At 33.0% G+C, this 21,054-nt stretch overlaps 3 protein-coding genes across 3 annotated transcripts; 1 reads left to right on the top strand and 2 right to left on the bottom strand.

Annotated features, from left to right (window-relative positions):
• The first annotated feature begins 2,988 nt into the window (after window positions 1-2,988).
• LOC137835625 (protein FANTASTIC FOUR 3) lies at window positions 2,989-4,039 on the top strand. The gene has a single exon (XM_068644210.1). The coding sequence runs from the start codon at window positions 3,187-3,189 to the stop codon at window positions 3,919-3,921; it is 735 nt and encodes a 244-aa protein (XP_068500311.1). The 5' UTR covers window positions 2,989-3,186; the 3' UTR covers window positions 3,922-4,039.
• Window positions 4,040-7,963: 3,924 nt separating this feature from the next.
• LOC137835622 (N-carbamoylputrescine amidase) lies at window positions 7,964-12,713 on the bottom strand. The gene is made up of 9 exons (XM_068644209.1): window positions 12,354-12,713; window positions 11,102-11,150; window positions 10,094-10,185; window positions 9,782-9,933; window positions 9,660-9,706; window positions 9,514-9,547; window positions 9,117-9,283; window positions 8,701-8,797; window positions 7,964-8,428 (listed from the first exon to the last, which is right to left on the bottom strand). The coding sequence occupies exons 1-9, from the start codon at window positions 12,437-12,439 to the stop codon at window positions 8,253-8,255; spliced, it is 900 nt and encodes a 299-aa protein (XP_068500310.1). The 5' UTR covers window positions 12,440-12,713; the 3' UTR covers window positions 7,964-8,252.
• Window positions 12,714-13,435: 722 nt separating this feature from the next.
• Window positions 13,436-15,702, bottom strand: LOC137834396 (uncharacterized). Its single transcript, XM_068642453.1, has 5 exons — window positions 15,282-15,702; window positions 14,749-14,973; window positions 14,340-14,622; window positions 13,861-14,257; window positions 13,436-13,687 (listed from the first exon to the last, which is right to left on the bottom strand). The coding sequence occupies exons 1-5, from the start codon at window positions 15,700-15,702 to the stop codon at window positions 13,436-13,438; spliced, it is 1,578 nt and encodes a 525-aa protein (XP_068498554.1).
• Between the last annotated feature and the right edge of the window lie 5,352 nt (window positions 15,703-21,054).

Genomic DNA, 21,054 nt, shown 5'->3' with positions numbered 1-21,054 from the left:
ATTTCAACAATAGTACTATGATCACACTAACATTGTAATGAAATCTCATTCCCTGCGTGTTTACTTGTATTCATAATTATTCCTTAATCATAAATTCACCTTCTGTTGTACTTTCTGAAATGTTATTTTTGGATCCTTGCTATACAAATTTGGTCTCCTGCAAGCTTATCTCTGGTCCAATAAGTTTGGCATAAAACTTACATAGCTAAGATTAGCAATAAGACATGGTATGCGTATAGGTACAAGTGGAACCTTGTATTCTTGGACCATAATAGTGGCGATGCAACTTCACGACAAGCTTTTATGGAAAAATATTGCATGATTGATTTGGGATGCATCAGGTCCACAAAGGTAGACCAATGGAAAGATGTTTCATGGAGGTGGGAAATATCAAGCGGAATGAAAACCACAAAACTATCAAACTTTAAAGAAAAAATTTCAAGCTGCTTTCTCACCAAAACGCATCAAAGGGTAAATTGTATGTACATTTCCATAATGGGACAAAGCACTGAAAGGGAGGTCTAACTAAGAACCAACCATTTTCCTTGAAAGTAGCCAGCAAGTTTAAAGGGCAGAATCGAATATTCTTCTCCCTCTTTCCACCAAGGAAGAACGATGATCACAAATGGGAATGAACACTTAAAAAATATCTATTTTATCTGCCAACAAAAATGCTAACAAAAAGCGGGGCTATAAAAAAGAAGTCACTCATGCTATAAAAAAGAATTCACTAGCATGAGTGAAGTTACTCAAGTTGGCATAAAAATAAATGTGAAATATTATGTCCACAATGAAGACCTTTAACTCACACTAAAAATTATTAAAATAATAATAATAATAATAAGTTAGCGTTTAGAATGAGAACACAAAATGAATGCAAGTTAGTATTTTATTACAATTTAGTGTAGGTCTAGGCTAAGCTAAGCTAAGGTGGCATGACATTTAATTGTCACCTTAGCCTACATTAAGTTATTTAATAAGAAAAAAAATAAAACATTAAAATATTTTTGTCTCACTTTTTCATTTTCTCACATTTTCATTTTCTCACACTTTTAATGTCTCATTTCTGTCTCACATTTTTCAAACTCATAATTCCAAAATTCCTCCCAAAAACCCTACATCTTTTTCATGGCCATTTCCCTCTCTTCAATTTTGTTTTTCGTTTTTTTTCTTTGTTGCCATTTCGATCTTCTTAATTTCATTTTTTGTTTTTGTCTTTGTAGCTATTTCACTCTCCTTAGTTTTGTTTTTTGTTTTTGTTTTCGTGGCCCTTTCGCTCTCCTTAAGTGCATTTGACTCATATTTATTTCTCAGGTAGTGTCCCTAATGACGATAATTTACTCACATTTACTTTCCTTTCTCACGTAGTGTCCCTAACAACGACGTTAAATTTAATTGTTGTTGGAAATCCCACATCAACTAGAGATTAAGACATTTCATAGTATATAAGTGGGTGCAACCTTACCTTTTAAGCTGGTTTTATGAGTTTGAATTAAGTTTAAAATCCACTTCTTAATATTGTATAAGAGTCATTTTGAGCCTATCCTAACAATTGTTTATACTTCAAACCTACGCTATAGTTAACTAATATATTTTTCTTTATGTAGCACGCATGTAACATATTTTTTTATTATTTGCATTATTCTTTTTGAGGATTCTACCATCATTATATTTTGTTGTGGGAGGAACTAGAAGCCATGCATGCATAAGTTCTTGGTTTGTGGCAATTCTGTTATGCACACTACTAGCCTTATTCTAGCTAGTGCAGAAAGGTGAATGGGACTGTATAGTGTTTAATGATAGGGAAGGATTCCAAATTTAATGAACAACCCATTAATTAATTTTAGCCCATTACCAGTTCCCTATAAAACAAATTTATACAAGAGTAGAAACACCAGAATAGATTCATCTTAAGGACACATTGTGTATTATTGCAAGAAGGATAATACCCTGAGACCTAAGTTTAGGTGGTCTTCGCCTAAAATCGCATAACTTTTAACCAGTGCAAAGTAGATAATGTGGTACCAGGTTAGCCTACTAGGTGTGGTCAAGAGACACTTGTTTATGATCATGCCACGTTGCTTGCAATGTTCAAACCTTTCAGAGCCACTTGGACAGTTACAACTTACAAGTGAAAGTGGTTAATTGAACGTGTACATGTTAGATTTTAAAGATAGGAGAGAAGGGTGTGGCTGTAAGTGTATGTTTGCAAGTTCACATCATTGTACTCTGGACACCACAATGGGAGGATCGAATCATCACTTAAACTTTGCCCCTCACAAACCAAGAAAGCTGTGGTCCTGTCCCTTGTTTCCTTCCCCTAAGGGAACGTCCAATTGGAGTGCCATCTGCATATGCAAGCTCTTGGGTATACCACTTTTATGCATTCATCTTCGCAGACAAATTAATGACTATGCATGTTTTTTATGTATTTAGGTAGAACCCTAGAAGGCTAAAACATTTATTGCCTGATGCAATCCGTGTATTGGATTTGCACCCAAGACCAGGTCTATGTTTTGGAAGATACCAAGTCATCAAGTCATTTCCAAGACCGTGTATAAAGGTTACTTTCAGGTTGGAAGCCCTTTCAATAAGGGTGTGAAAGTACCTAGAAAACTTTAGCATACATGGTATACTAATTTAGGGTGGATTCTTAAGAAATCAACTTATCACAATTTTATTTTATTGTAGATAATGAATAATGAATAGTGAAATAGAATTAAGATAAATCTTATCACTTTATCACTGCACAAAGATTTAACTGATCTTAAGATATTATTTAAGTACTTTCAAGCAACTTCAACAGAATTATCTGTTACAAAGGATGGTGTTTTGTCTTCCAAAAGAATTAAGATAAATCTCAGCCTATAGTTTGTTACCTAGGACTTTTATATGGCCAGAAAATCCAAAGCTAAGCTACGTAAGCATAATCACCCGTTGGCCATTTATAAGCCACACCAACGGAAATCAGAACTTTCCACTACATATATAATAACATCTTCCCCTAGATTTTTTTCAACTCATTCTATTTACGTGCCTCTTTACTCTTTTCTCCTATCCCTCAACTACCAAAAGTTAACACTTTGAACACCCCTTTCTTTCTTTCTTTCTTGCTTTCTTTCTTTGTTTCAGTGTTTTGCTCTACATAAAGCACCAACTCATACAACACTAGCTAGCAAGAAAGGCATGACAACATGTGGGAGCCTGCATCACATATTGGATACCCTATTGCCAGAAAACTCAACGCTGCTTGAATCCCTCTCATGGAACCAAATAAAGCCCGTAAAACCCACAGACCAAACCCTTTCCTTCACTGAGATATTTGGAGAACCCAATTTCAAGGAGGCTTCTATATCATCACCCTCCATCTACCCTTACGTTTCTACTTCATCATCAACTGAGAAAACAAACAACACCAACAGCCACAACTCATCCTTGAGTTCTGAGAGTTTGCACCTTTGCACTGAGGGTCTTGGCTTTGAGAGTTCAGATGATGTTGAAGACTTAAAGGACGGAACGAATGAGAATTGGGAAACGTTTAAGGAGAAAGAGGGTGTCAAAAGGTATGTGATTTCAAGGGTGAGTGAGTACCCTCCTCCCATTTCAAGCATAGGGAGGAGTGGGAAGCCTTGGGTTTGTTTCAAGTCCTACAGGAGTGAAGGGAGGTTTGTTCTCGAAGAGATAAGGATTCCCACGCACGAGTTCCTCCATGCTTGTAGAGAGGATGGAAGGTTGAAGCTGAATTTTGTTCACCCTGATGATGAACTTTCAGAAGAAGAAGAAGAAGAAGAAGAAGATGCTGATGTAGAAAGTATAGATGAAGAGGAAGAAGAAAATGATGAGTGTGTGACAGATCATGAAAATGAACAAAAAGAGATGGATGCTCAAGTGACTAGTTACTCACTTGATGAAAGAGCATGAAATTTGAATGCTAAGGAAAAAAAGTCAAAGCACTGTTGTGATTTTGTATCTTTCAATGTTAGTTTTTGTCTCTTAACTCCATAGATTTTGTCTGATACAAGTTGACGAATTTGGTTTTGTTTTTGTTTGCACTTGTTCTAACTTGGGTTTGAATTTGATTTTCTGACTTTTTATTAATAAATAACATAAATATCACAATAAATCTTTGGTAAGGTTGATGGACTTTGGTGATGTTGTTTCTTAATAAAGGGAAGTGGAAATTCGTAGATTTTCACGTGAGACCAAAACAAGAAGTAAGAAGAGTGATGGTGTCAAAGGATTATCCTTATGTATAAGAAGAAAAAACTACAGTGTTACTATTACACGTGCAAAGCTGTATGAATTGAAGGAAGGGGGAGAAGTATAATCTATAAATAAACCAGAGCCTGTAATCACAGTAACAGAGATGAGATTGGATTTTGGTCTATTCTTCCATTCAGATAAAGGAGTTCTTATAAGGATTTCGAAGTAAAATCTTTGAGTTTTGTTGAAGGATATGTGGAATCTGTTGAGGGAAGAAATGTACGAAATGAGATATAATTAAAGACTAAAGATTAATGAGATATGAAACTTGATAAGAAATTAAATGAAGAGTGTAATAATATTCTGTATAAAGGTGACAAGTTTTTTTGTCTCAATTTTTGGTTTCTCAAAAACATTGGAAGGACTAAAAGTCTAAAAATTTTGCTCAGATCATACTAGATAACGAGCTCATCAATCCGTGAGCTTTTTTTAAAATTTTGATTTTATTTTATTAAACTTAATTATGTAAATATTTTTCTAAAGTTTATAACTACTAATTAATATATTTAATTAAATAAATTAAAATAATTATTGTTTTATTTATTAAATTTTTATTATAATTAATAATTAGAACTTATACTAATTTATAAGTGTTAATAACTTAAGTTATAATATTATTATATATTTGTAATCTTTTAAATAATATAATATACAAAATCTAATTTTTTAAATATTTTTTTTAAAATAAATAGTGCATCAACAAACTAGTTTGTCCTGTATTATCTTTGGTTAATCAAATATACAGGAATCTAAACCGGGATAATAGATTAAAAATATTTTTCCTACTTGTCAAGCTTAACCCGTTTTGTTATATCTAATTCTTTGTTATATAAATGTTATTAAGTATTCAACTTTAAAAAAAAAATATAAATAACGATAAAGTAATTATCTTTTTTAAGAAGATTGATAATATAACAAGATAATAAAGGTATATTTTGTATGATTAGCAAATGGATGAAGTTTGAAGTCTTAAAATTTTGTTTAAACATGTGGATATGGTTGAGTCCTTGATGACAAAGAACTTGAAATTCATTATCAATATCTTTGAAATTGTGTTCATTTTTTCTAACTAAGGCTTTCCTTTATTAAACGAAACAAGGAGAAAATGTGTGTTGTTTGCATTTGATCACCAAATGAAACACTTGTATATGTCAAGATCTGATGCTAAGATAAGTCTTACGTTTGTTAGACAAAACACTCTTAAAATTTATACTTTGTTGTTTAAATATTTAATCATAACCACTTGAGGTTTGTTAAACTTGACTCTAACCTGTTGAGTTGTATCTGTCAAGGTCTGATGCTAAGATAAGTCTTGCATTTGTCAGAAGAAAACTTTTAAAATATATACTTTTTTGTTTAAGTATTTAATCATAACAACTTGAGGTTTGTTGAACCTGACTCTACAATTGATCTGCCATATTCTAGGTGGCCTGAGGGCCTTGACCTAGTCCACCTATGTGTGTGTATGTGTATGTGTATCTGTCTTTGTCTTTATGTATATGTTTGTCTTTGTCTGTATATCCGTGTTTGTATATGTGTGTGTTTTGTGCGTATCTATGTGTGTTATGCATCATTCTAATAACACATTATGTCACCAAATTAAACACGTTCATAAGTCTAACCTACTTTGTCAATTTTATTTATCAATTTTATTGGTTATAGTAGTGTAATGCATAGTTGAAGCACTTATATTCAATATTATTAGTTATGCTAAAAGGTTGATGCATAGTTGAGATGCTTTAAATTTTAGAGGTAGATGGTAAGAACAAATGAAAAAAAGTGTTAGTCCTCTAAGATTTAAATTTTAAATGAATTTTACTTTTAAGTTTGATTCATATATTAGGTCAACCAACTATTTTGATTGGTTTTGAAAGGTAAAATACAATTTAAAATTTAAAATATATTTTTTAAAAATGGAATTCAATTATTAAAATTTATTTTAATTTTTAGATTAAGTGATTTAGTATATAATTATAATACATTTAAATGTTTTAATAAAATAATATTTATTTAAAAATTAAAAAATATAACTATTATTTAAAAAATAATGAATCCATTCATTTATAGGTAGCCTATTCTAAATTCATGAGTGGCAAGTAAATGGATCCAGGAAAAAAAATAATTTATTTCAATTTAAATAATTTTTTTAATCTGGTCTGATTTTATAATTTTTTTCAAACCATTAACGCATCTAAGATTCTTGCATTCAACTACGAAATAAGTGAGAAGGAGTATTTGCTTAGTGTTTTATATAAAGAAAACAAGGCAATTGCTCCTTGCACCCAACATTTTTCTACCTGCACCCAACACAAATTAAAAATTCTAAAAATATCTTTTATTCTGGAAATGAAAGAATATCCTTTATTCTGGAAATGAAAATCCAGAATTAAAAATAATTCATTTTGGAAAAATAGATATAGAAGAGATTATAAAAATCTGGAAAAAAAAAATTCAAAATTAAAAATAATACATGAAAAAATTTATTTAGAAAAATTGTTGTGTTCCGAAAAAGGAGTTCGGGTTTTTATGTATACTCCTTTTTTCAGGGGTATTTTCGTCTTTTTTCCTATAATTGGGTTTTGCCAGAAAATAATAGTTCTTTTTGGGCCTTTGTTCATGTAAAATTACCGTCTGATTTAAGATACCCTCTTAATCTAAATACAAGTATCTTATAAAAAGTAATTATAAAATAAATAAATTTTATTGTAAGTAATTTTTTTTTATCATAAATAGTTAATTGAATTTAAAAAAACAGTTATAAAACCTAAAGTATAAAATAAGTTGTATCAATGAAGATAAAATTGATAACCAATTGTAGATGAATTGTTTTTTTATATATATATAAATATGATGGTTTCAGATAAAAAAATTTAAAAATATAAATTAAAAGAAAATATTTAACATATAAAAGATACGGGCGTAATCAATTTAAAATAATATTTAAAAACCATGAATAATATGTTTTATTATAAAAAAAATCAAATCATTGTTTTCATTTCATGCTTTAAATTATTTAGCATATAATTAAAAGAGAAGGCTCAGCTTTTCCCTCTTTTATTTCTTTGCATAAAATGTTGCCTACATACTTTTTCAACTTGTTTGCTAACATTTATTTAAATTTACAAAATGCAAGATAATATTCTAATTATTTCATTAGTTTTAATAAATTATGATTAATAATGAAAATGTATATTAAATAGAAAGTGTATAATTACTTTTCAGCACATTCCTCCTTCTTTGCATATGGTGATGAAATCAGATTTGCTATAACTACGAGGAGTCTTGTAATATAAAAATAGAATAAAGTCTTCGAAAAAATATAGAAAATCCTTCAGCTCAAAATTAAAGGAAAATATATTCACTCAAAATATAAGATATTTTTCTACTGAGTAATGCTATTTTGGCAACATTTTCTCTTAATATATTTTCTTACTACAGAAGAGATGAAAGAAAAGTATAAAGCTACGTTTTCCTCTTCTGGATTGTAGAAGATCCTATGGTAAATAATACACTTTTAAAAAAAATGTCTTCATACATTTTAAAAAGAGATCAGAACATGACATTAGTTTAAAATTTAAAACGTTTTGTTCATATTCAAAAAATTAAACCTCACAAAATGTTGTTTATCAGGGGACCAAAGCAATGTATATAAAGTGATAAAAAAATTCAAACTCAAATCACTACAGACAAAACCAGCAAATTTACATCAAGACATTGATTGAAATGAAATGAAACATCATGTTCATACAAGGTCAAATGATTTAGATGAATTGTCTATGACTGAAGTGCACAACAAAACATCAAATTACTTAGCTGATTGATAATTAATTCCACATGTTTATTAAATTGCATGGAATTAGCAGATGATATTTTTGTGTTGTCCCTTGTTCTTGCCTTCTTGGTGAGTGATAAATGCTCTAGAAGTTTGTAAAGGTTTAAACCATTCCAGGTATCATTCTAAAACAGTTACAAGGTAAGATGTTTATCTATCACCGAACAGGATTGTTGCCATCTAATGTTAAAAGCACCTTATATAGATCTGGACGCCTATCACGGAATACCCCCCAACTATGTCTAGTGGTTTTGATCTTGTCCAAATCAAATTGTGCAATAAGAACTGCTTCCTCTTTGTCGTCAGCAATTGAAACAATTTCTCCAGTAGGTCCTGCATGATTGTAGAACAGAGTTAAAAGACAGACAGAAGAAGAGAACTTAAAGCTGCAGTTAAATCTTCCCAAGTATATGAAGAAATGAAGTAAAAAATTATTACAATATAAAGAGGAAAGGGGCAATGGTACACAGAAAGATATGATTAGTTAAAGGTTGATATGAATGCTAAAAAAGTATATCATATTTTCAATGAAAAGCTTTCCATCACTGCACTGGTCAGCTAGTAAAGTGTATTTCGCCAAAAACAAATTCGTTCAGTCAAATTACCTGCTATGAAGGAGTTTCCATAAAATGTTATCTCACTTTTTCCATGCTCAGTCTCAATTATCTCCTTTCCAATCCGATTTGAAGCCACCAGAGGTACCTGCATTTTCGAAAATTATTTGATAAATTATGTTGGAAAGTTTAAGTATTGATGTTTACACAAATGGTTCAACCCTTGACATTTTTCAAAAAATATTATCAAACAGTAAATTTTCTCTTCTCTGATACATACTTTAGCATTGTATATTCTGTTTTTTATCCAACAACTAATGCTGAAGGAGTTCTAGAATCTAGGTGTGGAAATAGAAAGAGCTCCAAGCAGATTATAAATAAGAGATACCAAGATGTGCACCTTACAGAAACACATCATAAATGACAATATTTGGCTGAGTAACCACTAACTTGTATACAAAACCTACCAAATTGGCCCCAGCATGTCCTTGCATTACTCGTTTCCAGTGGTCACGTGAATCAATGCTTCCATCATGTGGTTCAGTCCCAATAGCAGTAGGATAAAATAAAATCTCAGCACCTTGAAGCACCATTGCACGGGCTGCCTCAGGAAACCACTGATCCCAGCATATAGCTGACATGAAAATTAATTAATAGTAATAGAAAAAAGGAATGTTAACTTCAGTTTCTATCTCACAGAAAGACAAAAAAATGCAGATTCCAAAATGTGTTTGGTTGCTTTAGCAAAGATAAAGTCAACATTTCTCTCTGTCTAAAAATATTGATACAACCACACTTAACAGAGGTTTAAGTATAGGAAAAAAGAATAGAATGCATACAGTTATAGTAATTATAAGTTCATACCAACTCCAATTTTTGCAAATTTGGTCTGGAAAACCTGTTAAGCCAAAGCCTCAATGTTACATGGTGTTCAATAGTCATAAAAAGGACCATAAAACCAAGGTCGTCCAAAGCAGCGAATATCAATTAAGGCTATCTTAAATACCCACCTTAAATCCAGTATCACCTGGATTGAAGTAGAACTTTTCCTCGTAACCTGTAGGAGAGATTGTTTGATGTGTTAGGATGTACACATTCTAAGTGACACATAAATGGCTAGAATATTGCATACCGGGTCCATCCGGAATATGGGACTTTCTATAAATCCCAAGATCAGTGCCATCAGCATCAATTATGGCTATTGAATTATAGTGTGCATTGTTTGCCTCCTCAAAGAAGCTAACTGGTATAACTACGCCTAACTCTTTTGCAAGTTTCTGCATCCTACGTTATGAACATTGAAACAAGAATAAGATTCACTATAGGACGATGAGCATAAAAGACTATGCCAATATTTGTTCCTCTGCCCCTAAAAGCTCTATGTTGCGTGGCTGCAAGTAGTGACCAAGAAGCAGATCACAGAAGCTAATTTATATTATTTTACCTGAGGATTGTGGGATGGTCCTTATATGGCTTAGCTCTTTGAATATAATCTTCTCTTTGTGCCTGACAGAAGTAATAACCTTCAAAGAGTTCCTGAAATTAGTCACACATTATTAATATGATCCAAACACACAACCAATCAGGGTTTTCCATCAGATTAATGAGTCCATTAAAATTACTATCCCTACAATGATGGGATAAGGAATCTGTTTTGTCAGTATGAACATCAAAAGACATAAAAACCCATTAGTCTTCCAGTTAGTAGTTCCAAAGATAAATAAATTTTCAGCCAAAATTTTCTGACAATGTCAGCAATTACAGTCAAGAATCATGAGCATTATTATGAAATCAACATTGAGTGTAAGAAAACAATGCTTATTAAAATAATAGATAGTGAAGAAGAAGAGCTGTAACTTTTTCAAATCTAATTCAAATATGGCAGAAGAACAACTCTGCTCACTGTCAAACAGATTCACTCATAGTCTCACTAGATTTATCATTTCTTGTGTCCCATAGTTTGACCCATAAGTCCTGGACTATAACCTGTCAAGATTTGTAATATAGTATTGTATTATTCATGGTAAAAAATAGTTTTAAGAAAGAAATACCATAATATAAAATGTTTTATACAATCTACCAAGTAATTTATAAATGAAGAGAAGTTATTTTCATGAAAAATGATAACGTAACCAGATCTATGCTTCTACTTGACAATCTCAATATTTGCATTGTTATGTTGGAGCTTGCAGCTCTTAAATCTTCATTTTCCTTAAGACAAAGAATACTGTTAATTGATGTTGTGAACAAATAATCACACGGTTTTGACACCCAGTGAATGAAAAATACACTTAGAATTCATTTATGCACATATCCTACTTGATCCTAACCTTATCAAGGAATTAAAGGAGTTGACAAAATATTGTATGGAATTAAATATTCTATAATTGACACGTAACACAAGAAGCAAGCACTATCACGGAAGGGCATACCAGGTTTTAAATATGCACACCTGAATGAGAATGATGTTTGCACCCTGTTTATGAGCAGCTCTAACTAGCCTGCAGAAGAGCCAAAAGAATCACATAACATGGATAGAAATTTCATTTCTGTGCAATCTACCAATTATCTCTTATATATACTTAAACAAAGTTAGGGAAGAAAAACTGAAGCTCAAAAGGTTTCAGTTAGAAGCAGAAACAGAATCCAGAAGACAACTGAACTAGGGCCTGCCCGATTCCCTTCTCAATTTTTGGTTTTAAAAATTGTTCTCTAAAACAATTCCAACTACTTAATAATCAATTTCTCATCCAAAATCCATCAAGTTCTGAAAAATTTTCACGAAACAACAGAAAAAAGCTGAGAAATGGTATATCATATTTTCATCTTGTATAACGTATTCCTCAATTCCACACTTTGCTTTGTACTTTGTACCTGTTACGAACCAAGAAAAACACACCCAAAGATAAACAAAGAACACAAATTCTACTGAATAATCTCTGTATTATTGCTTCTGCACTTTACTCTCAGAATATCCACAAAGGAAACGATTATTCCTTTTACACAGGACTTTCTCTGTCTACCAAACTGAATTCAAAAAACGTAACTTCCTTCACTAAACCGGTTGGTCTTTATTTAAAGACCACTAACCACACTAACCACTACCTTACAAACCACTAACCGCTACTTTATAAATCACTAACCGCTACCTTACCCTTTATTCCTTACATTTTTCCTATAATATACCTTCCAAGTCCTATCCTGATTGTGTCCTAACAGTACCACCCTCCACTAACTGTCTGATAAATCTTGTTTAGTTGCATTTTGAAAACTAAAAACAGTCAGTAAAAAAATTAGAGATTTTCAATAAATATTAGTCACCACCACTCCTCTTCTCAAATATAAATCAAGCACACCCTTAACCTTTTACATACAAAAGACAAAAACAAGGGATCAAGGCCAACATTAATTAAGAGTAATTTGCACACAAAAAAGTTAACAAGCTGCAAGCATTGATGTAAGCACGGTCAGGGTTGTCTGTGTCCCAACCCTAAAGAAAATATTGTGATGTTTCCTTTGAATGTGAGCGATATTGAGTGGAAGCAAGAGCTAAAAATTAAATCTTTTAACTGGGCAGCTTGTAAAGTTGTAACCCTCGTCACTAATTCAGGATTCAGGGCATGGAATTGAGGTTGCAAGGATAAAGAATCCGAAATAAATTGAAATTGAAAGTGGGAAAATAAGGAAGGAGGAGAAATGGTCACCTCTCGGCGGTGGCGACATTTGTTGAGACATCATCGGTGCAAGAAAACTGCAGAGCGGAAACCACCACGGTTCTACGCTTCTCCATCTGAAGAAACAACGCAATTAGACTCAGATTTTGTGAAGAGAAGATTATTTTCCCTTTATTCCCTTTCTTGTGGTAGTGCACTGCAGCAGTGAGATACAGTGAAATTATATTCTGCCAACTTTTCTAAAGGGGATAACATTCGAAGTACCATCTACAATTCTCAAACTTTTAGTCACAACAAAAAATTAAGGATTTATTTTACCTTAATTTTAATCCATTTAGGTGTTTTCAGTCTGATATTTATATATGTCAAACATTCTTAATTTTGCTGTTTGTTTGAGCCTAAACGTTTGATTTTTATGAATATAAGAGATTAATTTAAAAAAAAAATGTTTCGAATTGAGATTTTAAAATCTATTTAGTGGAAAAATGTTTTAAAAATCATCAAAACTACCATCTCAATAAAACAACAGTTAAAGTCGTTTATATACCAACTACAACAAGAGAGAAATGAAAACATGTGATGCGAGAAAAAAATTCTAACAGCTAAATAAAGAATCTCAAGAATTTTGTGAAATCTGCTTAAATCCGTGTTAAAACAATAATATGTTGAAATTTCTATATTCTTGAACACCAATATACATTTAAAAGCTATAAGACTTTATTATATCTTTGATAATTTTAACTAAATACAACCATTCTTATTTGTATTATTTATAAAATCTTCTTAAATTATATCGTATATATTTTTAACATTTTTTTACACTATACATTGAATTTGTTATATGTACATGAATGAAATTAAGAATGGAAAATGATATCGTTTAAGAATTTTTGGGTCCTATGCGTAGTCAAAATCGAGATCGTAATTAGGATCGAAAAGATAAGCATGAATCGTAAAACGTAAATACAGATCGTACGATCCTACAAATTTTATGGAATTCATAATTGAACCTCATAATATATAAAAGAGTACATAATTAGGTGTAAGCAACACATCCTATCATAAGAGTAACCATTTACTAGTTACAAAACATTGAGAAAATAATAGTCTATCTAAACCAAATAATCTTGTAAGTTAAATTCATATTCAACTTCATGATTTCCATCTCCTTCATCATTCAAATCAGTCATGTCTAAGTGATGACTATGTAAAGATTCATCCTCCTCTACTTCAATAGGAACCAAGTTTTCATCCAACTCAAATGTTTCATTATGCTCATGCTCATCTTCCATAATCCACTCGTCATCGGAGGAAACAATCATCAATATTAATTTGAGTTGGTTTTCTTGTTTGCTTCTTCTTAGCTAATTTTGAATTAGCCATAACAAAAACAACATCATTCATTGTGCTTTGCTTTAGCCTATTTCTTCTCTTTGTGTGGACCTAAACAAATGCAAAGACAAATATTATAAGTAATTTAGTGGATTAGTAGTAGACCACTAATTATATTCTAGAGATATATTATTAGTTAACTTACCATCTCAAAGGAACTCCAGTTACGCTCACATCCGGAAGAGCTACATGTCAAGCTCAATACATGAATGACAAACTTTTGGAGTTCTGGATACTCATCACCATAAGACTCCCACCAATCTGCGGGAGTCTTTAAATTGATTGATCTAGTAGCCATGGGACAACCAAAATTTTTTGCTTGTTTTTTGAAATCATCAATTTGAACATCAATGAGAGTTTGTTCATCCTCATCCTCCACCATCCTAGTTATGCATTCCATTAGACCACGCTTCACCTCCAAATCTGCTTTAAATCCAAGACGATAATGCATTTGAGGGTTAAGAAAATAGCCTGCAGCATGTAAAGGCCTATGGAGTTGCTTATCCCACCTTTCATCAATGATGTTCCACGAAGGCAAATAGCTAACCAAAATATATTACATTGAGTTAGTTTTTTGTTTTGAATTTCAAAATCACCATCTCAACAAACAAATACATAAAATACCTTTTTTTGACACCATTGAAAGCTTTTTGTATCTTCTCTTTAGCTTGGTCCATTGCTTCATAAATGAAACCCATGGTTGGCTTTTGATCCGAATCAACCAATCGAAGCACTTCAATGAGGGGCAATGCTCCCTTCAAACATATTATGACATTCTTCCAAAAATTCTGGTCTAAAACCACCTCTTCAACTATTTTTCCATCATTTGTTTTAGCAAACTTGCTAGACTTCCATTCATCACTAGTAAACATTTTGATTAAAGCTCCCTTATTCTCATGGAGGCACCCTAATGTAAAAAAAGATGTAGCAAACCGAGTAATATCCGGTCTTACCAAATATCTTCCCTTTGTGAAATGTTGAAGTAGAGATATTAGAGAAGGTCTTGAATAAATAAAGGTAGTAATTTTTTTACCTTTTGGAATGGTCTCCTCATGGATTGAGATTTTCTTCTCATAATCCTCCAACATTAAATCCACACAATGTGCAGCACAAGGTGTCCAAAATAACTTTTTTCTCTTTGTCATCAACATTTGACCAGCATCTTTGTAGTTTGCTGCATTATCAGTGACAACTTGAATGACATTGTCTTCCCCCACCTCTTCAACAATGTTGTCCATCATCTCAAAAACTTTCTCAACTGTTTTAGATATAGCAGATGCATCTATGGATTTTAGAAATATAGTTCCCTTTGGGCTATTCACCAAGAAGTTTATTATTGTCCTTCTTTTCTTATCAGTTCAACCATCAGTCATAATCGTACATCCCGTTTTCTTCCATTCATCCTTATGTGACTGTAGAGCAAGTGATGTATTTGTAACTTTCTCCTTCAAATATTTGACTCTAATGTCATGATAGGATGGAGGTTTAAATCCAAGACCATGTCTTGAAACCAAATCAAACATAGTAGTGGATTCTTCACTCTTTGACATGCCTCCTCTCTAATACCTTTCTTAAACATGTTGTTGATGGTAGTTTGCTTATTCTTAAAAATATTTCTGCCACTGGGGCTGTTGTTGGACTGAGTGAACTCTTCTTCACTGTTTTTTCTTTTCTCACCAGCTTTTGTCATTTCCTCATCATTCAAAGTAAAACTTGATTTCTTATTTAATTTTTGTTGCAAACCAACAACAATTTCCCACATCTCCTTTTTAACTTCATCAGGAGCATCCTTGCATGCTCCAACATCCTTTTGAGTATCGGCCAAGTGATGCTTCAATCGATAAACTCCCCTGGTTAATACCTTTTGACAATATTTGCATTGAAGTTGTCTAGTATCCCCAACAACTGAGATACAATGCTTCCAAGCAACATAACTCCTATTTCCTGGAGCATTTTTGGGAGTCACTGTCACGGGTATAGAAGTCATTGTAATGATGGGAATTTGGGACTGCAGTTTGGGTTGCAGTGAAAAAAAAATAGAAGAAACAAAACTGCACTTGGTTGCAGTGAGAAGAAAAGAGGAAAAAAAAGCTGAACTTGATTATACAGAAAAAAACAAAGGAGAGTAGGACTGCAGTTGGGAACTTGAAAGGGAAGGGGAGAGGAGTGAGAAAAAAAGAGGAAAAAAAATCAGCACTTGGTTATGTAGAGAAAAAACAGAGGAGAGTGGGACTGCAATGAAGAAGTTGAAAGGAAATGCGAGAGGAGAGCGGAAGTCTGTTTGCATGACTTAAAAATAATTAATTAAAAATTAATTCTGTTGAAGTTGTAACGTTTTTTAGTAAAAAATTAAAAATTTTACTTTGCATTAATTGATTCCTCTCACTGTGTGGTAAGTGGATTCTTTTTAATTATTTGGGCCTTTTATTTCATTGAGTCCATATGTTGCTGCCTCCATCTTAAACAGAGAAACCCTAATCCCAAACTATCCTATTTGTTATTGCCACACCACAATCACCATGCCGCACTCCGTCACGTCGCGACAGTGTAAATGCTATCGTGTCGCCGCAACGATGATGTTAAAAGCGCTGCCTGTGGCGATTTCCAGTATCGTGAAACTCAACGATTCCACGCGAGTTACGATTTACAACGCCGATCCCACGTGATCTGCAGAAATCATATTTTTCTGGTGATCGTAGATTGGCACCATGAGTATACATCGTAAAATCGTACGATCTTACGATGCAACTCGCGATTTTGACTACTATGGTCCTATGTCATTAATTCATCTTTTGTTGTATTTTTTGTGTCATTTTTTACCCTTTTATATCGTCCTTTTTTCTTGTTCTTAAGGATGTATTCGTTCCTCTTATGGTATGGATACATTACTTTTATTGTTCCTTATATTCTAATCATCATCCTTGATTATTAGCTATATTAACAGGTTATTAATGATATTTTTTTAATGCTCGAATCGTATTGGATCATAAATGGTAAAGTCATCATTTCCCATTAATAGGAAACGATAGTTAAGGCATTTATAGTTAAGATGTCTGTGCAATTCACACTCTATGATGCCATATCATGTTTAACATGTTCGTCCAAGGGTCGAACTTTTACTATTAAGACTCGCCCTATAACCGGGGCTAGCAACGGTCGATCCGTCCATGAACCCAGATGACTCACAACCCCTCATCCTTAAGCCAAAGAGTGTGAAAAAGTTTACCAAGGATCATCTTAATACCCTGAACAATAGGTTTGGCCATGAACCCGGACGACTCATAGCCCATTAGCCTTGAGCCGAGGAGAGCGAAAAGGCTTACCAAAGATCGTCTTAATACCCTGAACAACAACATGTCTTTGGCATTGATCACATTTTTTTACGGAAAACATGTTGTCTTCTTTCATAGTTGACCAATAATACCGAACCTGAATGATTTTATGCTCTACAGCTTGGTCACCGATATGACTACCACAATCCCCTTTATGTAACTCAACTAGTATTTGCTCGGCCTGGAATATCCTTGCCTAAATAAATATCTGTCAATCATGGTGAAACAACTAACATCCCTTTTTATTTCTCTAACCTTCTTTTGATCTTCAGGAAATTCCCCATCAGCTAAATACCGGACATATGGGATCATCTAGGTATCGGTGATTGATCCCTGTAAAGACAGGATTAGAGCTTTTTTTCTGTTGAACCAAGTGGTGTTCAAGCTTTGAAGAATCCAAATCCTTTGAAGGATGTTGAAGCATCTGTTGTGCTTGATGTTGCTGTGCTGGTTTAGCTTAGTTCTGGGGTAGTTTGGATGTTGTAATCCACCCTTTGATTAAATTTAAAGCATAAGCATCTCAATCTTTGTGAAAGTAAAATGTTTTCAAACTAAGTTAAAATAACCGATTGTTTTGTCGAAACAACCGATTGTTTGTACTTAGGTGTTTTGAGAAAAAGATTGAAAACTGTTTTTAAATTGGTTAAACTGTTAAGTACCAAAACAACCGATTGATTCGAAGAAACAACCGATTGTTTGTTTTGGGACCATAATAGAAAAACTGTTTTCTGTTTGACTGAGCTTTAAATGTTTTAACTGCTTACGCTCCAATCATTAAATGCTTTGACCAATCTTTGAATGCAATTTAAGAGTTGTTAAGATTTGATAACAAACTACATCTTTGAATAAATTCAGAAAAACAAATTTGACAATCAATCTTTGATAAGTTTTTGCTAAGAGTTTTTGAGTTTTTCAAAGAGCTGAGATTGTTAAGAGTTTGTGATTGATCAAAGTGTTGGAATAGGATTCTGCTTGTATTGATTTCAGATTATCTTCTGTAACAAGTGTAATCCTTGTACTCTGTTAAACAAGTTTCGTTTCTGTGTTTGCTGAGATTGGCTGTGTGTTCTTGAGGGGATCAAGATCAGCAATCTTAGTGTTGGCGTGTAGACCAAGGAGAGTGTGTTTCTTGAAGTGTTCAAGGTCATTCTCTTGGTTGTTGTGTAAGTGATCAAGGTGTGGTTGCTTAGTGGATTTCCTCAGGGTTTCTGAGAAGACTGGATGTAGCTCTGGGTTTGGAGTGAACCAGTATAAACAACTGTGTACAATCTCTCTATCTCTAACTCTTTAAATTCAGTTTTATTTTGTTGTTTGCTGGTATAAACAACCGATTGTTTTTCTGGTACTGCAGCTTTTGCTTGTTGTTTTGGCTAACTGAATTTCTGAATCAATTGTTTCCTGAGATAAATTCATTCTTGTTTTAAAAGTTTACGAAAATCCTCTTTAAACAATTCACCCCCCTCTAGTTTAAAGCCATCTATTCTAACAATTGGTATCAGAGCTTGGTTCTTGAAAGTTATTCAAGTTGATCCTAAAAATCTTTTTTAATGGCTGAGACTACCTTTTGGGGAAGGTGCTTCAATTAACAGACCACCTTTGTTTTGTGGTTTGAACTACTAGTTTTGGAAAGTAAGAATGAAAATATTTATAGAATCTCTTGACAAAGGAATTTGGGATGCAATTGAAAATGGTCCTTTTGTCCCAAAGTTTGAAAAGGATGGATCTGTCATTGAGAAACCATGGTCTCAATGGACTGATGCAGAAAGCAAAAAGGCCAAATTCGATTGCATTGCCAAAAATATTATAACCTCTGCTTTAAATTCTGATGAGTTTTTCAGGGTCTCGCAATGCAAATCATCAAAAGAAATGTGGGACACTTTGGAAGTCACTCATGAAGGAACAAATGAGGTGAAAAGAGCTAGAAAGCATGCTCTTATCCAAGAATATGAGATGTTTAGAATGCTTAAAGGAGAAACAATTGCTGAGGTGCAGAAAAGATTTACGCACATCATCAATCACCTTATGAGCCTTGACAAGACCTTTGATAAAGAAGAGTTGAACATCAAGATCTTGAAATGTCTTGATAGAGCATGGCAACCAAAGGTAACTGCTATTTCCGAATCTAAAGATCTAACATCATTAAGTGTTGCTTCTTTGTTTGGAAAGCTTAGGGAACATGAGCTAGAGATGAATAGACTCAATGTTCAAGAAAGTGAAGATAAGCACACAAGGAGCATAGCCTTGAAAGCATCCAAGCACAAGGGAAAGCAAGATTCCAGTGATGATAGTGATGAGGAAAACCTTAGCTTGCTGTCAAGAAAATTCAGCAAATTCCTAAAGAGAAACCGCAACAAAGACAACAACAAAGATAGGTATGGAAACAAGAAATCCAATGATTTCAATTCAAATAACTATACTTGTTTTGGTTGTGGTGAGCAAGGTCATATAAAGGCAGATTGTCCAAACAAGAGCAAAGAGAAAAAGACTAGCTACAAGGAGAAGAAAGGCAAGACAAAAAGAGCCTACATAGCTTGGGATGAAAATGAGGTGTCATCATCAAGTGAAGATGAAAAAGCAAACATATGTTTGGTAGCTGAAAATGATGATGATTCTTGCAGCTCAAGTGAGGTAAGTTCATGTGCTTCCTTAAATGAACAAAATTACAGTGAATTACTTGAAAATAGATTGGTACTTTCAAACAACCGATTGAAAGATCTTAACAGTTGGCTTGAAAAGAGAGTTAAATCACTTGAAGAGGATCTGGAAAAAGCAAAAAGTGATTTTGAAAAATTGGAAAATCATTTCAAAAATGCCTTTTGCAAGTGTGATACTTTCATTTGCAAAAATTGTGAAAATCTTGAGAAAAAGGTTCACTATCTTGTTGAAACTGTGGACAAACTTTCAAAGAGGAAATCAAACTTTGAGAATGTCTTGGCATCTCAAAGCTGTGTTTTTGGAAATGCTGGTTTAATCTTTAATCCACAGAACAAGCAAGATAAGTTTTCAAAAAGTTTTTCAAGAAAATCAGAAAAACAACCGATTGTTAAGACGAAACAATCGGTTGTTACATGCTTTTACTGCATGAAGAAAGGCCACTCTGTTAGTTTCTGTAAAATAAGGAAATATTATGTTCCAAGAGGTTTTATGAAATGGATTCCTAAGGGATGTGAAGTTTCTAACTGCAAAGAAAAGTCAAACGGACCCAAATTTGTAAGGGGACCAAATCTTGCTACTTGAAATCTTTTATGATGGAAAACTAAAGAAAAAGGAAGGACTGAGTCATCTGATCAAGCTTCTGAAGAAAAAGACAGTCATTGAAGCTGAATCAATGCTGTGCAAAAGACCTCAACAGTGAAAAGAGGCTTCTTGATCATAAAGCACATGGCTCATTGAAGAATTAACAAAAGGATAAGACCTTCCTTTATTTGTTTTTAATTTCTGATCTTTCTCATGGTCAAACAATCTTGTTTATGATCAATGTCATCTGATTTGAACTTCTTCTGCTCATGGTTAAAATTCAAAAACAGTTTTTGACTGCTGCAGAAAAACAACCGATAGTTTCTTCGAAACAATCGATTATTTTGGGTGTGACAACACTATGAAGAAATTGTTTTAATTGCTATTTTAAATTTCTATCCGTTGCAGATCAATTCAAAGAGAGAATCTTGGTCAAAGAATCTGTGTTGAAAGCTGATTGTGTTCAGAAAGAAGTTACAACAGTCATAAAGGAAAATATTCCAAAATCTTGGAAATTCAAGAGCCTTAATGACTAGTCAAAGATCACATGTGAAGACCATGTGATTCTCAGCTTTTTCTGACATTTTCTGTGCTGAGCAGAGTCAAGTCCTCTCTCTCTGAAAATCAGGTACCCATTGAATAAAATTAAATGCAAATTGATTCTTTTTCTGCTATAAAATCTGGTGTAGCAGATCTCTTCCACAAGAATAACCAATTGCAACATCTCTTGCAAAAATCTGTGAAGTGAGTTCTTCTTTGTTTTCTTCTCT

The sequence above is a fragment of the Phaseolus vulgaris genome, chromosome 5 (assembly GCF_000499845.2).
Source record: "Phaseolus vulgaris cultivar G19833 chromosome 5, P. vulgaris v2.0, whole genome shotgun sequence".
Classification (NCBI taxonomy): Eukaryota; Viridiplantae; Streptophyta; class Magnoliopsida; order Fabales; family Fabaceae; genus Phaseolus; species Phaseolus vulgaris.
This window is presented reverse-complemented; position numbering and strand designations above follow the sequence as displayed.

Excerpts from the sequence above, each read along its gene's own strand:
- LOC137835625 (XM_068644210.1), top strand. The coding sequence starts at position 3,187 with ATGACAACATGTGGGAGCCTGCATCACATATTGGATACCCTATTGCCA.
- LOC137835622 (XM_068644209.1), bottom strand. The coding sequence starts at position 12,439 with ATGGAGAAGCGTAGAACCGTGGTGGTTTCCGCTCTGCAGTTTTCTTGC. Across the intron at positions 10,186-11,101 it reads CAAACATCATTCTCATTCAG|GAACTCTTTGAAGGTTATTA; the intron begins GTGTGCATATTT and ends GACTAATTTCAG. Across the intron at positions 8,429-8,700 it reads TGGAAACTCCTTCATAGCAG|GACCTACTGGAGAAATTGTT; the intron begins GTAATTTGACTG and ends ACAATCATGCAG.
- LOC137834396 (XM_068642453.1), bottom strand. The coding sequence starts at position 15,702 with ATGACTTCTATACCCGTGACAGTGACTCCCAAAAATGCTCCAGGAAAT. Across the intron at positions 14,974-15,281 it reads CAACAACATGTTTAAGAAAG|TTGAGAAAGTTTTTGAGATG; the intron begins GTATTAGAGAGG and ends TATCTAAAACAG. Across the intron at positions 14,258-14,339 it reads TTCAATGGTGTCAAAAAAAG|CTATTTGCCTTCGTGGAACA; the intron begins GTATTTTATGTA and ends TATTTTGGTTAG.